This window comes from Cryptomeria japonica, chromosome 5, assembly GCF_030272615.1.
Source record: "Cryptomeria japonica chromosome 5, Sugi_1.0, whole genome shotgun sequence".
In the NCBI taxonomy this organism is placed as follows: domain Eukaryota; kingdom Viridiplantae; phylum Streptophyta; class Pinopsida; order Cupressales; family Cupressaceae; genus Cryptomeria; species Cryptomeria japonica.
In genome coordinates, this window is record NC_081409.1 from 101,270,589 (window position 1) to 101,287,539 (window position 16,951).

Consider the following 16,951-nt stretch of genomic DNA (forward strand, 5'->3'; position numbering starts at 1 on the left):
CAAGTCCATCGGAGGGGACCGGCTAGATCCGTCTCTTCTTGGGTGAACATTGTCACCCAAGCCATTCATATATGCATATAGACCATCAGTATATATGTACTGCCTACCAGGGATTATCATAATCCCTCCATTAGGCTAAGGGAGTTTCCTCCCTATAGCCTCCATCACGTAATCATATTTAAAGTATATTTTACAATTTAATGTTGTTTTCCATTTCATAATCGACATCTACATGTTCCTAACTTAACATGTATTTCATCCTTTACCATATATTCACATTAATTTATTAACATATATTCTTAACTATGCACTAACATTTATTTGTTAACATATATATATAAAGTATGCAGTAATTACATTTATTAACATATGTATTCAATATTCATCAATTTCATTCATGATATCTGTATTAACATATTCATTCATTAATGTATAAATTAGGATATTAATTACTTATATTCATTACTATCTACAATAAATAAGCATTGACTTATTAATAACCTCTATTCCTTACCATATACAATAGATGAGCATTAACATATTAATTAAATGTATTCCTTCGTAAATAAGCAGTATGTAAATTACATTACCACTTGTCCTGTACGCAGCAGAAGTCTCCCACTGTGGTTGCCTCCGCTGGTCTCTCCCTCAAACTGCATGTGGGGTTGTCTACTTTTACCCCGTGAAGGGTTGTACCCCTCCACGGTCCCCTGCCGCATGAAGGGGTGCGGTGGTAATCACAGCCCATTACCGTCGCACCTCTTGTGCGGAGGTAATCGGGGGGGCCTCACCATTAAATAGTTACGTTATGTTTTAAAATACATACGTATGAATTGTCATTTGCTTTTTAAAAAATATATTAAATACTAAATAAGCACCTTTGTTTATTATATATTTATTTTAAATATATTAAATAATAAATCACACTTTTTTCTTTATTATATACATATTTTAAATGTATTAAATATTGAATGACATTTTTCTTTATTATATATTAAATATATTTCCTTTATTTTTTAATATATTACTTATATTATTATTTTAATCATTTATAACCTTATTTAATTAATCCATATATATATTAACATTATTTAAATAATTTTACATTATGTGATACCTTAGGGGTTATCACACAATCTCTGTATCTTTTATCTCATCCAATGAAGAAGAGACTTTAGAAGGAGAGATCTCATTCTAATAGTTGTCATATTTATACTTCATCTTCTTTTGGGAAGATGATGCTGACAAATCAGTCATTGAACACGAACTTGTAACATTGCGATGAAAATCCATATGTGTTAATGCAACATCATGATCCGTTGAAAGAGCCATATGATCTTCTTGAAAGGGGAAAAAATCAACTCTAACCCTAAAGCTTTTGAAGACAAAAGGATAGATAGACAAGAGGTTTTAAAAACTGAGCTTTTGACCAATTTCGGATCTTAGGAGACACATTACAAGTATGCAAATGGGAAAAGATGTACTTGCTATCGGGTTTTTAAATCGCGATTGCAAGTAAACTTGTAATGGAAATAATGAATGTATGTGTGACAAATGATAAAAATGGGATTTTGACATGAGGGAAATAATGGTAACGAAGCTTATGACCAAGGATAATAAGTACGGATGGCTATGAATGTTATTTGGAAGATCATCTTCGTCTTGACCATATAGAAAATGGGAAAAACTTCTACTTGTAATCAGGTTTTTAAAACCCGAAATTGAAAGGATAAGCTTCATAACAACTTTTAACTTAGAAATTTTGGCAAAAGAGGATTCAGTCTTTTCAACCAAAGGGGAAAAATTAACACTTTCAACCTACTTGCAATCGGATTTTTAAAACCCGAATGCAAGTAGAGAGGAAAAAATGAAGGTGGAAAGACAATTCGATCTCCAAACTGCATCCAAGACTTAGGAAAAAAGGAAAGAAATCTCACAAATCCGAATTCAAACAAGATCAAAACACATACCTATCATGATCAATCAAAGAAATTAAAACAACTTAAAAGAAAAGAAAAGAAAACTAAAAATAAAACATACCTTGCTTGATCAAGATGCCCTTCAAAGAGATGAAATAACTTTGAAAGAAACAATCAGCTTCTTAAATAGAAGCAAAATCAATACATTGGAACCCTCGTGTGAGCAAAGCAAACTTGGATTGAAACTTCATGCACAAAGAACAGCATGAAAGGAGGAACAAAAACACCTTGGAATGATTTTGCAAACCCACGCTTGGAAAGAAGAAGACAAAATGCCTTGCAATGGAGATCAAATCGCCTCAACACGTGCTGCAAAAATGACCATGAAGGGTAAAAAACGTGGCTCCAAAACAGTAAAAACGCCTCTCAAATAGGAAAAAAAAGTGGTCCATAAACCAGTGGAAAAGGAACAAGAATGAAACGCTTCCTTCATTAAATGCATTTCTACATGAAAATCGGATTGAAAGCCATGAAAAACAGATTCTTGGGAGCAAGAATGTAGGTCGGGTTCTTGGTTTGCAAATGCAAGTCAAAAATGCCCTTGAAGAGATGTAATTGGGTTTTCAAATCCCCTTTACAAGTTTTAATAACTTCACTTTTTCAACTCCTAAGGCAAATTCGGGTTTGTGAGAGGAAAGAGCAAAAAGAAATGTCATTACAACTTGAAAGACAATAAAACTTGTAATAAGGAAATAAAATGCCTATTAGAAATTAAAATCACTTAAGTAGGAACTTTTATAAGAAATTACAAATTCTTTTTAAACTTATTATTTTAAATTCACTTGTAATTTGTCCAAAAAGGTCCTACAATGACTTAAAAGACATAAAAAGCAAAGGGGGAAATAAAAAGTAAGTTACAAGTTACAAGTTTACAATAAAGTGCACTTGTAATTGTTTTAAAATTTCCCTACAACACAAAAATAGAAGAAAACATATAACCTGCAATAAAGGGAAAATTTCCCACCGGCAGTCAGGAAGGAAAAACTCGAAATTGAAGGAGAGACATAGCAAATGAACTCAAAACGCGATGAAATTTGAAACGCGGATCAAGGATGGACCGAAGATCAGTCCCGTTTAACCAGAAGCAAAATTTTTGCATCGGGAAGCATGCCTTAGAGTAAAAATTTTCATTTTTCAACAAAATTTTTAAAGGGGTTGTCTATTTTTGTGAATACAAAAAAAACAACAACAGGCTAACAGTCATCAAGCTGAAAGTGCTAAGGAAGGGAACGTTACATATGTCAACATTGATATTGAATTCAAAATATTGGTTTCTTTTTGGTGAAATACTGATTTTATGTTTGTCATCTACTGAGTGTTCTATTCTTATTTATAAGATTTATTCTTTATTGCATTCCAGTTTCTGTTATTGTAATAAGAAGCCTCTGATGCAATTGTAGATATTTCTAACTCAACATTAATAACTAGAAATCAGCTTTGGATTTTCCCAAATTATTAATAAATGAAGCCTAGCACTACAATGTTCAGCAAGAATTTAAGTAATATATCTAATTGGTGGTACAGGAATCTCCATGATAGTCACATGTATGGTAGCTTGCCTCCAGAGTTTGGCAGTCTTAAAAAGATGAAAAATCTGTACGTGTTTCATATTGTATTTGATCTTTCCAAGCCCGAAATAATTATTTGACAATTGGAAACTAGTTAATATTCTTTGAAAACATGTAAAAGAGTTGAAGAGCAAGTATATGTTCAATAGTAGAGTTAAATTGTGAAGGTTCGGGTATTTTGCATTGCATGTGGTAAATGATAGTAAGCATTCCCAGACTAACAACTTTTAGTTAAACAGGTCACTTCAGGCCAATCTTATTACTGGGACTGTTCCTGATTCATGGATTTCCATGGTTAATATTCAACACCTGTATGGAAGAGAGAAATTTGAAACAAGCCTTCTGCCCAGCAATTCTAAAATTGTTGTTTCCTTTATATTAATCATGAAATATTTAAATAACATAATGAACTGTCAGAATGATTATATGTTGTTTTCCATTTCATTAGATATCTTTCAACTTTAAATTAATCATACTGAGTACTGACATTGCAGAAATCTTTTTGATAATCGACTAAGTGGACCCATTCCTACCTGGCTTTCAAGATTCAGTACGAGAATGTGAGGATTGGGGAAACCTTTAACTCTTAACACTTGATTTGTGAAATTATAATGAAGATATTAATTGGTCCCTCAAACAAGTGGTATATTGTATTACATGTTTTCTTAGCCTTAAGTTCTGAATGCTGACATTCAATGTCTATTCAATATGACCTTTAGAAATTTGGGTTGTAACTACTTCTTTGGGCCAAGTCCAACAGGCTTTCCTGAGAACACGTAAGCTACAATGCTCTTTAATTTGAAGCTATCTGTGTTATTATAATCGTTATGTTTTAACTAGATAACAACTCTTTGCTGTAATTTATATTGGAAATCAAGCTACACATTTGTCACCATTTTTAATTGTTACATTAATGCCTCATATAAAAATCCATTGATAAACTGAGTCCTATGGGAAATGTTTAGTTTTACAGGAAATTGTCTGGATTCTGACCTGGATGGTCATGTGAAATGTTTGGGCTCATCCAGTTGTGTTTCCTTTTATTCTCAACCTGAAAATGGTATGCATGCTTCCCTGCTCTTATGCCCATAAGAAAATAATGGTTAACAACCCCTGCAATGTTCTCAACTTCAATGTAACCTTATTTAAATTAGTTCTAGCACATTGTTGACAATGTTTAAGAGTCACTTAGGCTGTATTCTGTTCATTCATGAGTTCTGTTTTTTCCATTGATCTAAATGGATCATACATTTGCTAATGAAAATGAAGCTCAATCTGGATACCGTCTCAAACGTCACAAACGAAGCCACACAAAGGTTGCTTTAGTGGCTTCTATTTCTTGTATTTTGTTGCTTGTGATTCTTGTTGTCACATTTTATGGATTGAAGAGGAAAATCAAGCAGGCAAGAAACTCAGAATTGCATATTGTTGGTACCCAGTCAAGCACAGGTGTGCCCTTGTTTAAATTATGTATATTTCTTTTTGAATAATGGAATGATTTTTTAATTTGTTTTTTGATGTTCTAAAACAATTTATACATCCAAAGAAGTTAACTTGCTCATGCTTAGCATTTGTACCATTTGACCTTCTCTGTGGGATGAAATAGATACTTTGGGAAGTGACAATATTGAGCCATGGGAAGTCCCAAATGGAATACGAAGATTTAGTCTAGATGAGATTCTGAAAGCCACACAAGGCTTTAATAAGACCAATGAAATTGGTTCTGGAGGATTTGGTAAAGTCTACAAAGGTTATCTTGACAATGGATGCACGGTGGCCATGAAAAGGGCATCCCCTTCCAGTATTCAAGGATGCAAGGAGTTTCGGAATGAAATGGTTGTTCTTAGTAGATTACATCACCGCTGTTTGGTGAAACTTGAAGGGTTCTGTGAGGAAGGGAGGGAGCAGGTTTGTCTTCTTTTAGATGAAGTGCTATGTTTTCTTGCCAACATCTGAGAATGAAGCCATCTTAAACATACATCACCATACTCAATGTTTCATATGGTTATAAAATATTTGTTGCTAGATTGACACAGCTATTGGCTTTTGGGTTCTATCATTATTAACTGCTGCTATTGCTCATTGATCTTTGTGTGTATCTTGCAGATTTTGGTGTATGAGTTCATGAAAAACGGCAATTTGAGCAATTTGATAGCAAGTATGGACAGATGATTCCTTGAGCTGTATTTCTCTATTATTGACATTTAAGGTCATATACAGGTGTATCAGGCCTTGTATTGCTTAAAAGTTAAATATGTCAAATATATAAATTTCTTGGGGATTATTAGAAAATTAGTGTACATCATCACCAGCCAACTAATGTTTAAGGCATTACCACTTATAGAATATACTGTTAAATAAGATTTATGTTTAACCATGAGGAAGGACGATTTATCAAGTCCAATAACTGTATAAATCCTGGGAAAAAATCATGTTGGAGTCATCAATGCTCTTGGCTATCATGACAGGTTTGTAATGTGTCAGAGCCAAAGGTTACATAAGACTTGGAGCCAACAGTAACTCAATTAGCATCGATTCCAATCAGACTCATACTATTCACAAGTAAATGGGCTATACTAGATTTGAATCCATTGATAACTCAATTACCATCCGCCCCAAGCACACTCATTCTATTCACAAGTACATGGGATGATAAGACTTGAAGTCGCCAATAACTCAATTAGCATCCATTGCAAGCACACTCATGCTATTCACAAGTAAAGTTACTATAATCCTTAGTCTGACAGACATGGAAATAAACATGGGCATACTGATATATTGGACAAGATCCTTTGTATCATCGGTCATACACAGAATTACAAACATCTCAAGCTGTTATGCTTTTGATGAATCGGATCTCACATGCAATCCAACTTTAGTCTTTCAATTTAGCTTCTGAATACTTCATCCTAAGCATTTTGTCTGGACACCATACAACCCTATACCAGTTCCAAGTTTCAGCCTTTTTCATTGTAACAGCCATATTTTTATATGAACCATGACTTCTATATGTCAGTGTATCATGATGAGATAAGCTAACAGTAAAAGAATATGGCTAAATCAAAAAAAAAAATGTGTGGAAGTGGAAAGAGGCTTTTGTACCTGATAAGAATTACATGCTTGCAACTAGTTAAGTCCACCATGGGAAGATGAAAATCCACTACTTTGATAACAGTTGCATTGCAAGAATTTTTTGTTATAAGCTTAAAAATGAAAGATTCTATTTTCATAACTCAACTTAAAAACACAAAACAATGAAAAATGAATGGATCTTAAGTAACCAAGGCTTCATGATTAGTTTTGCATGCAATTAAACAAAAAATTATTCATGCCCACAACTGATGTCAGAGCTGTGTTGTGTTTTAAGAAGGGGCAAATGAGGGTATTAGCACACATTAGAATGTGTGTATACACTCATTCTATTGATCAGGTATGGAGTTGCTTCAGTCATAAGACACATACTATAAGTGAATTATGTTATTAGACATAGTAAACATTTTATAAGTTATATAACGTGATCACATTGATACATCATGTCTAATACTGCTCCTTAATAACCAAGTCCAAGACAACCCCAAGCCTGTCTCAAAATTTTACAAATTTATAATGCTCAAGAGATGGATATCTGCAGTTTGCTCCTCAATGGTATAGGTAGATAAATGTTTTCAATATCAACTAGCTGTCATAGGTAGTGATCATGAACCCAAATGTGCTTGGTCTTGGTATGATATATTAGATTCTATGCCGATTTCAAAACACTTTGAATCTCATAGTATGATGGAGTCAATGTGATTGGCTCTAACTCCAAGTCATAAGTATCCATTGTAACAATATGTCTTCATAGTTTACATTGATGATTGTCTTGTGCTCTTCTTAACTGGAAGATAAGGCAGTTGTGTGTTGGAGTTTGCAGTTCCATGAAGAAGACCCTAAATTCTGATGCAGGAGCATCCCCGGTTCACAGCAATCTTGCATCAACCAAAAACATTTTCTTTTTTGTTTTGTTTTCTATTTGCAGTTTCAGTTTTCCTTTCTGTGTGTTCTGGTTTTGGCTCACTGGTTCCTGTGGAGTTGGATTCTACTTGAAGACTTGATCACCCTGGTTTCTTTCTAACCGCATCTCATTTGGATCACTTTCTGGCAAGATATCGCTACCGGTTTCCTTGACAGTTTCTTGTTACCGGTTGCCTGAGACCTATTCTAGTGATCTACTGGAACCCATTCCGAAGCTTGCGGAGCCTTGGGCGTTGATCTCGATGTTGCTTGGCGTGTGGCCGACCTTCTACGTTTCATCCTTTGGATTTTCCGGAGGAATCTCTTGGTGGAGGCTGACCTTATTCATTTTGCATGTTAGGTCTTGTTCTTTGGGTTTTGATCCCTTTTGGGCCGACAGGATCCTTTGGATCAATATATGTAAGCATGCTTTAGAATGTAATCGATCAACTCAGAGAATCAAGAAGTATCAGATAGATAGTCTGTGCCTAGAAGATAGATCCTTCGATTTAAGGTCCCGATGTGACCTATTTTACCAGGCTTGTGTGCCGGTATGTTGTAACCCGGTTGTTACCGATTGGATGTAATTAACTTTCATTCAATAAACTATCTGTTATGCATTGCCTCCATCATATCTGTGTATTTCTGTTGTGTTTACTGTTGCTGACCGGTTTGGACTGATCTCCTCGAGGTCCCTCCTCATCGATGATTGCTTCAAGTGGTATCAGAGCGAAGTTCGTTCCGAAGGTTGCGTGTCCTGAATCTTGTTGTAGGGTGGCGGATTGCGGATCCGACTTGCAATTGCAGAGGACTAGCGTGGATCAATGGTGCGAAGAGGAACTAGGAATGGTGGAGCACGTGGGAATGCACACCCTGTTGTAATGGACATGTTGCGAGGAATAGCAGCCCTGTTAGAAGCCATGGAGACAGCCCAGAGAAGAGGCTGACATGTTGAGGATGTGATCGAAGATGAAGGAGAAGAAGCCCCGACAGAGCAAGTGAACCTACTGGCAGTTGATGTAGAGGTGGAAAGGTTGTTAAGGGTTTTGAGTAGGGCGAACACTAAACCTCATTTTACCGCACCGGAATATGATGGGAAGTTAGATTCAGATGAATTGATGGATTGGATCTCGGAGATGGAGAAGTATTTTGACTTTGAAAACACTGCAGAAGAGAGGAAGGTGAAGTATGCTTGTACTCCGTTGAAGGGTCATGCATCTCTTTGGTGGGAACACTGGCAAGTTGATAGGCAAAGAAGGGCTAAAGAAAAGATTAAGACGTGGGATGGGATGATTGCTAAGTTAAAATTCAAGTTTGTCCTGACAAATTATCAAGTAGATTTGTTCCGAAAGTTGCAGAATTTGAGATAGAAGGAATCTAGTGTGAAGGAGTACACCAAAGCATTTTACAAATTGAACATCAAATCTAGACATGTTGATGATGAGATTGAACAAATTGCAAGATATTTGAACGGATTGCGGATGTCTATACAAGATGAACTCAGTATGATCAGATTAGAGAGTGTTGAAGAGGCTTACCAGTATGCAATAAAGGCTGAAGAAAAGTTGAATAAGAGGCATGAGCAGAGACAGAGATGTAGAGATGGAAGGTTTACCGGAGGAAGAGGAACCAGTACAGATCAGAACAAGGACAAGGAAGTGAGCAAGGAAGGTAATTCATACCGGAAGGATGATAGAAATTTCTACCGGAGGAGAGAACTAGATGGTTACTGGAATGAGAACTTTGGAAGACAAGACAAAAGGACATTCATAGGAACCTGTTTTAGATGTGGAGAAGGACACCGTGCATTTGAATGTAAAAAGTCAGAGGCTACCGGAAGAGCGGCAGTGGTGGAGGAGAACCCCACCAGATCAGACAATAAACCGGAAGATGAAGAACTGTTGATAATGAGGAGAGCTTTGTGTCATACCGGAGGAGATAAAGAACCCTTGCAGAGGAAGAAACTGTTCAAGACCAGATGTAAGGTATCTGGTAAGTGTTGTAAAGTTGTTATTGATAGTGGTAGTTCAGATAGTCTTGTTTCAGAAGAGATGGTGAATAAGTTGAAATTGGAGAGATTGAAACACCCTAAGCCTTACCAGATAGCATGGATTCAGGATGAACATAAGTTGTTAGTAAGTGAACAGTGTTTAGTAAAATTGAAAATTGGGAATTGTCATGATGAAATTTTGTGTGATATTATGCCTATGGACATTTGTCATCTTTTGTTGGGAAGACCCTCGCAGTTTGATAGACAGGCAATACATGATGGGAGGAAGAATACATACACTATTGTGGCCAATGGAATGAAGCAAATCTTGTTGCCTTTGGAGGAACCTTTGAAGAATGAAGTCTGTACAAATACCAGAATCTGTCTAGTAGATGGAAGGAAATATTTGGATGGACTGAGACATGAGAATGTGTGTTTTGCCTTAATTCCTAAGAAGACTGAGAGACCGGAATCGGAAGGAGCACACCCGACAGAAATAAGAGAGTTGCTGACAGAGTATGGGGACATCATTTCAGATAATGTACTCGATGGATTGCCACCTGTTAGAAGTATTAGTCATTGCATGGACATAGTTCCGGGAGCTAGCTTGTCTAACAAAGCTGCACACCGGTTAACACCGACAGAGAATAAAGAACTGAATAGACAAGTGCAGGAGCTATTGAAGAAAGGTTTGATCAGGGAAAGTTTGAGCCCTTGTGCAGTACCAGCAGTATAAGCACCTAAGAAGAATGGAGAATGGAGGATGTGTACTGATTCAAGAGCAATAAACAAGATCACAGTGAAATACCGGTTTCCCTTGCCTAGGATGGATGACATGATGGATTGTTTGAGTGGAGCAAAGTACTTTACAAAGATAGATTTGAAGAGTGGATATCATCAGATCAGGATCAAAGAAGGTGATGAATGGAAGACAACATTTAAGACAAATGAAGGACTATATGAATGGTTGGTGATGCCTTTTGGACTGACTAATGCACCGAGTACTTTCATGAGGCTGTTGAATGAGGTTTTGAAGAAATTCTTGGGTAAGTTTGTTATTGTGTATTTGGATGATATTCTGATTTTCAGTAAGACAAAAGAGGAGCATTTGTTGCAGTTAAGACAAGTTTTGCAGAGGTTGAGAGAAGAAAAGTTACTGATCAATATCAAGAAGTGCACTTTCATGAAGGATGAGCTAGTCTATTTAGGATTTGTGATATCTGAGGATGGTTTGAAGATGGACCTTGAGAAACTGAAAGCCAATGTTGAGTGGCCTACACTAGAAAGCATTGGAGAGGTAAGATCATTTCATGGATTGGCTAGTTTTTACCGAAAGTTTATCATATATTTCAGTTCAGTTTGTAACCCTATGACAGAGACCATGAGGGGAGATTGGAAGGAATTCAAGTGGACCACCGAAGCAAACAAAAGTTTTGAGTTGTTGAAATAGAAAGTGACTGAGCAGCCTGTATTGGCTTTACCGGATTTCAATAAGGTATTTCAAGTGGATTGTGATGCAAGTGGAACAACAATAGGAGCAGTTTTGAGTCAAGAGGGAGAGCAATAGCATATTTCAGTGAGAAATTAAATGATGCCCGGAAGAGATATTTAGTATATGATCAATAATTTTATGCCATAATTCAAGCCTTGAAGGAATGGAGACATTACTTGTTGCCTAAGGAGTTTGTGCTGTATACAGATCATCAAGCTTTGCAATATTTGAACAATCAAAATAAGTTGAATCAGAAACATATGAGATGGGTAGAGTTCTTGCAGAGTTACACCTTTGTGTTGAAACATAGAAGTGGGAAATCTAACATAGTTGCTGATGCATTAAGTAGGAGGAGTTTGTTGAGAGAGATGAGAGTGATAGTATTAGGTTTTGAAGATTTGAAGACCTTGTATGACAAAGACCCGGATTTTGCAGAACCTTGGAAAGCATGTAGAGATCCGGTTATGGTTGATAGGAGCAAATGGTTGGATTATTTCATTCAGGATGGGATGTTATTTAAGGGAGTTCAGTTGTGCATACCTAAAAGAGAGAACCTGATAAATGAGAAGCATAGTGGAGGTTTAGCTGGACACTTTGGCATTGATAAAACAGTTGCATTGGTGAGTGAGCAGTACTTTTGGCCCCAGATTCTTAAGGATGTTAAGAGATATGTTCAAAGTCGTAGAGTTTGTCAAGTTGCAAAAGGTAGTAGTCAGAATGTGGGATTGTGCAAACCTTTGACAGTACCGGTAAGACCTTGGGAGGATATAAGTATGGATTTTGTACTTGGCTTACCTAAGACACCGAGAGGGAATGATTCTTTATTTGTTGTAGTGGATAGATTTTCAAAGATGGCTCATTTCATACCTTGTAAGAAGACATCAGATGCATTGCATGTAGCAGACCTATTTTTCAAGGAAGTGGTAAGATTGCATGGATTACCTAAGAGCATAGTTTCAGACAGAGACACTAAGTTTGTTGGCTATTTTTGGAGAACACTTTGGAAGAAGATGAAGACAGATTTGAAGTTCAGTTCTACTTTTCATCCATAGACTAATGGACAAACAGAAGTAGTTAACCGGAGTTTGGGAAACTTGTTGAGATGTTTAGTGGGAGATAAAACCGGAAGTTGGGATTTGATCCTTGCACAAGCAGAGTTTGCCTATAACAATTCAGTGAATAGAAGTACCGAAAAAACACCTTTTGAGATTGTTACTGGAGTGCATCCTAAAAGAATAGCAGAATTGAGAGACATTAGCAGTGAAGACCGGAAGAGTTCAGAAGCAGAAGAATTTTGAGATCACATGGCAGCATTGCATATTAAGGTTAAACAACATTTGGAAGACATGAATAGCTAATACAAGGAGAAGGCAGATGAGAACAGGAGACATAAGGAATTTGAAGTTGGCAATGAAGTGATGGTCTATTTGAGAAAAGAGAGATTCCCTGTTGGAACTTATAATAAGGTGCAAATGAAGAAGTTTGGACCTTGTAAGATCTTGAGAAAGTTCAGTTCTGGAAATGCATATGAGGTGGAGCTACCGGATAGTCGAAGTATTTCACCTATATTCAACATTGCAGATCTTCATGAGTACCATGAACTAGAATTCAGTGAGGACAGTATTATAGACTTGGAGAAACAATTGCCCCAGAAGGAACCGGATCAGATTGAAGAGATTTTGGACAGTAGGATTGGGCGTAGTACCCGAAGCAGTCAATACAAAGAATAATTTGTGAAGTGGAAGAACAGACCAGTGGAAGATTCATCTTGGATTTCTCAGGCAGAGATAGACCACCTTGGTTTTCCTCTGACCCCAGCAAAGTGAGAGGCTCACTTTTTATTAACCCTGGATGTCTGATGTAGGAGCATCCCGGGTTCACATCAATCTTGCATCAACCAAAAACATTTTGTTTTCTGTTTGCAGTTTCAGTTTTCCTATGTGTCTCGGTTTTGGCTCACCGATTCCTGTGGGGTTGGATTCTACTTGAAGACTTGATCACCCTTCTTGCTTTCTAACCGCATCTCATTTGGATCACTTTGCGGCAAGATATTGCTACTGGTTTCCTTGATAGTTTCTTGTTATCGATTGTTCCTTTGTTACCGGTTGCCTGAGACCTATTTTAGTGATCTATCGGAACCCATTCCCAAGCTTGAGGAGCCTTGGGTGTTGATCTCGATGTTGCTTGGTGTGTGGCCGACCTTCTACCTCATCCTTTGGATTTTCCGAAGGAATCTCTTGGCGGAGGCTGACCTTGTTCATTTTGCACGTTAGGTCTTGTTCTTCGGGTTTTGATCCTTTTTGGGCCGACAGGATCCTTTGGATTGATATATGTAAGCATGCTTTAGAATGTAATCGATCAACTCAGAGAATCAAGAAGTATCAGATAGATAAACTGTGCCTAGAAGATAGATCCTTCGATTCAAGGTCTCGGTGTGACCTATTTTACCAGGCCTGTGTGTCGGTATGTTGTAACCCGATTGTTACCGATTGGATTTAATTAACTTTCATGCAATAAACTATATGTTATGCATTGCCTCCATCATATTTGTGTAGTTCCGTTGTGTTTACTCTTGCAGACCGGTTTGGACTGATCTCCTCGAGGTCCCTCCTCACCGGTGACTGCTTCAAATTCAAAGCAAAAATTAGCTAATTGTGGATCCCCTTTTGTCAATAAAACTGGTCCAATCAGTGTTTGTGTAGCCTGACAATCTAAACACTAAAGATTCCTTATGCAAATTATTAAAGCAATATTGTAATATTTAGTTTATAAATATGTTGGCACCTTGCTTTTCGGTGTCTATTTTTGCCTTGTTCTATTCCATAAGTTGTTCATTTGACGTTGTTTACCCTATGATAATAATCGATTTGAGAAATTCCATAAGGGTCACCATGTTAAAATGTGCTCCTGGCTATGTATGTTCTGCTCCCATATCCTTATTCAATTACTCAAAATAAAAAATCCAAAAAATTGCTAAGTATGAGGGCTGCCATATATTTCATATTGTTGAACACTCAAATGGGTATCTCCTTGTAATATTTAGGGAAATTTGGAGTTAAAATGATAAAGTTGTGGCCAATCGGAGATTTTGCTGGTTGAAGGAAGTAGGAACCATTGGAACCATCAACAAAGGAATAAAAAAGATGTTAAGTTCTCGCACCGAGACTTTCTTAAGGTTTCAGAATCTTTGTTGGCCTTCGACAAGGTTCCCAAAACCACCTTTGGTGTCGATAGTGTTTTCAATGAGGTCAAAACCCTTGACAAGGCCAGAATAAGGAAGAATGTGCACATTTTCCGAAGGTCACCTTGAAGAAGGGCTAAATGGGTGCTTCCATATTCATTTTGGTGAAGTTTTGAGAAAAATATCTAAGTATTGAAGAAGTTGGAACTTTCAATGGTTACCAAAATGACCTTATATTTTTAAAATTTCCCTATTGCTTAACAGTTGTCTTGTTTGCCATCCCCTACCATACCCTAAAATAGCCTCCTAAAGATTTGTCCTTGAAATGTGTTCCCCTATCCCCTGCCATCCCAATCCTGGAAACTTTGTGGAACATACGTTTTGACTAGTGTATTGCCAATTTACTTCTTGACCTTGAATCATTGCCTTGAGGACTTTAATTTGGATCAGGTTACAGTATCCATGCTCTAGTAAAGGTAGATCTTTGGGAATGTAGTAATGTGATATTTTATAATTCTTGTTTGGTAGTTTGTGTGTATCTTATTTAGTTATTTTCTTTTCTGATTAATCAGCTAAATTACTATAACCTATCTCTCATTTTTTATATTTTCCACATATCTGCTAATTTGACTTTGTTTCATTTTTTTTCTAACCTTTGGACTTTAATAGGCAAAGGTTGTTTGTGATGATATGTTTCATTTTTGAGACCAAGAAAAGAACATGAGGATATTTAATTAAGTTGACTGAGCAATAACTTTTGTTATCATTTTGTTATTGATTGTTTTCTTTATTTATAATTCCTTTATGAGCATTGTGAGTATTTCTAGAACTGCAGGTACAATGAGTTATATATGAACTTGTATGTTTTGTCATGTACTATAGTCCCTTTCTTCTATGATATTTGTTTGCTGGTGTTGACTACAGATGTACTATTATTATTTTTTTCTAGACCAACAAATACGAGAGAGTTTAAGTTGGCGCAAAAGGATTGAAATTGCTGTTGCAATTGCACAAGGACTTGATTACTTGCACTCATTTGTTGTAAGTTTATCATTTATATGGAATATTTTAGTTACATATAGGTTGAAATGTACATGACTATAATTACATTCCTCTTTTCATATATCTTCTTGTTAACATGTTATATTTTTTCCTCCTATATATTGTGTACACCTAATAAGATAAATATTGTTACCATACTTCAAAATTTCAAGTATACAAACATCATACATATGAACAACAATAAACTAAAAATTGAGTTTTCAGTATAGAATGCTATCTCATAAATATGTATATAAATTAGTCTTAGTGTTAAATTGTAAGAAAGCTTAAAATTTTTATTTTTTATAATAGAAGTGTTAATTGAAGAATGCTACAATGAAATAGTAAACCTCCAAGCAGATCATCTAATGAACGAATCCTTTTTGTAGGTTTTGAGTTAGTGTACTTAGTTGACAAATGATATGAATATCAAGAGCACAATTGACTAATCGAAAGTACCAATTAAATAAAACACTTGCCAAGCCAAGGTGCAAGAATAACTAGAAAATAGACAGGAGCATCTAAAAGTACGATTCATGTAAGGTGCATAATATTATCAAGTATCTAACATAAAGCAAGCCCACAAATTTTAGATTCATCCATACAATAATGTCAAAATATAATATCACACACATATATGAGCAAAAGCTTAAAAAAATGGCAACAATGAAATTCATTATTAAAACCCCTTGCTCATGTGCAATGTTACATCTAATGTTCAAGCATTATTTTAAATAAAAGGAAAGATTGTATCATGGCTAAGAAGTGAACTAGGTTTAAATGGTGCAATACAACATGGCTCAAGATGCACTAGCGAATTTAGATGGAACAATGAAGTTTATAGCAGTAAGAAAAGAAAGACTTGTGTTAGTGTTTTAATTTAGACCTTTCAATGCACAACAAAACGAAAGAGTGTGTAGGGTTGAACCTTTCTTTGAATTGTGAGATGTAGCACCTTTTTGACAATAATGGAGGAAATGATATGTTTCCTTTTATTGAAGCTATAAAAGCCTAGAACTTGAGATATTTATGTACATTGTATGCAATACAAACAAACTTAAAATAACTTTTTTTTTGTTTTGTTTTCAATTAAGTGTACAGGACAATCCAATGGTTCTATACAAGGGAAGATATTTAATGTTTTTAATATATTTTGGAAAAAGATTGAAACAACTATAAATACTCTCACTCTTCAGCTAAACACAAAGACTGAAAATTATGAATTAAACGTGATTTGATCGGATAATGAATGGATAAGTTTGAATTAAATACAAAGATTTGCATTCAAAAGACTATGATACAAAGCTTGCAATATTTACTAGTTTATACTTATAAGATAATTGAACATGGAAAGAAAATGAGTTTTTGAACAACATTTTAAGTAACAAGTAGGGATCAAAATTACTATTAAAATTCTAAATGCAAATTACACTTATTTATGATGTCTCCAAAACTTTGCATGAAAGCAAATAAAAGATTAACACAAAAATCCAATAAAATACAATATAAAATAAAAATAGCTTTCTAACAAAATAGCTATATCTTAAGGGGTTCTTCCCATAGTGTGATGGTTAAGTGGCGGTGTTGTTGTGGCCACCAAGGTTTAAACCCTCGCTAGGTCGTGTGATCGTAGGCTTATGCCTTGGCCAATCCAATGTGCTCACAGGTTTGAGCCTTAGCGTTGATGTTGTTACTAGCATTCATGAA

General features: G+C 35.8%; 1 protein-coding gene across 5 annotated transcripts in view; it reads left to right on the forward strand.

Annotated features, from left to right (window-relative positions):
- Positions 1-16,951, forward strand: part of LOC131067642 (LRR receptor kinase BAK1) — a 277,687-nt gene that overhangs the window by 120,276 nt on the left and 140,460 nt on the right. For all 5 annotated transcript variants that reach the window (XM_058002740.2, XM_058002734.2, XM_058002757.2 and 2 more), the window contains 9 exons: positions 3,504-3,575; positions 3,787-3,858; positions 4,042-4,107; positions 4,267-4,323; positions 4,513-4,607; positions 4,817-4,996; positions 5,154-5,455; positions 5,654-5,705; positions 15,153-15,244. In XM_058002740.2, coding sequence (XP_057858723.1) covers positions 3,504-3,575; positions 3,787-3,858; positions 4,042-4,107; positions 4,267-4,323; positions 4,513-4,607; positions 4,817-4,996; positions 5,154-5,455; positions 5,654-5,705; positions 15,153-15,244 — 988 coding nt within the window. The remainder of the gene's footprint in view (positions 1-3,503; positions 3,576-3,786; positions 3,859-4,041; positions 4,108-4,266; positions 4,324-4,512; positions 4,608-4,816; positions 4,997-5,153; positions 5,456-5,653; positions 5,706-15,152; positions 15,245-16,951) is intronic.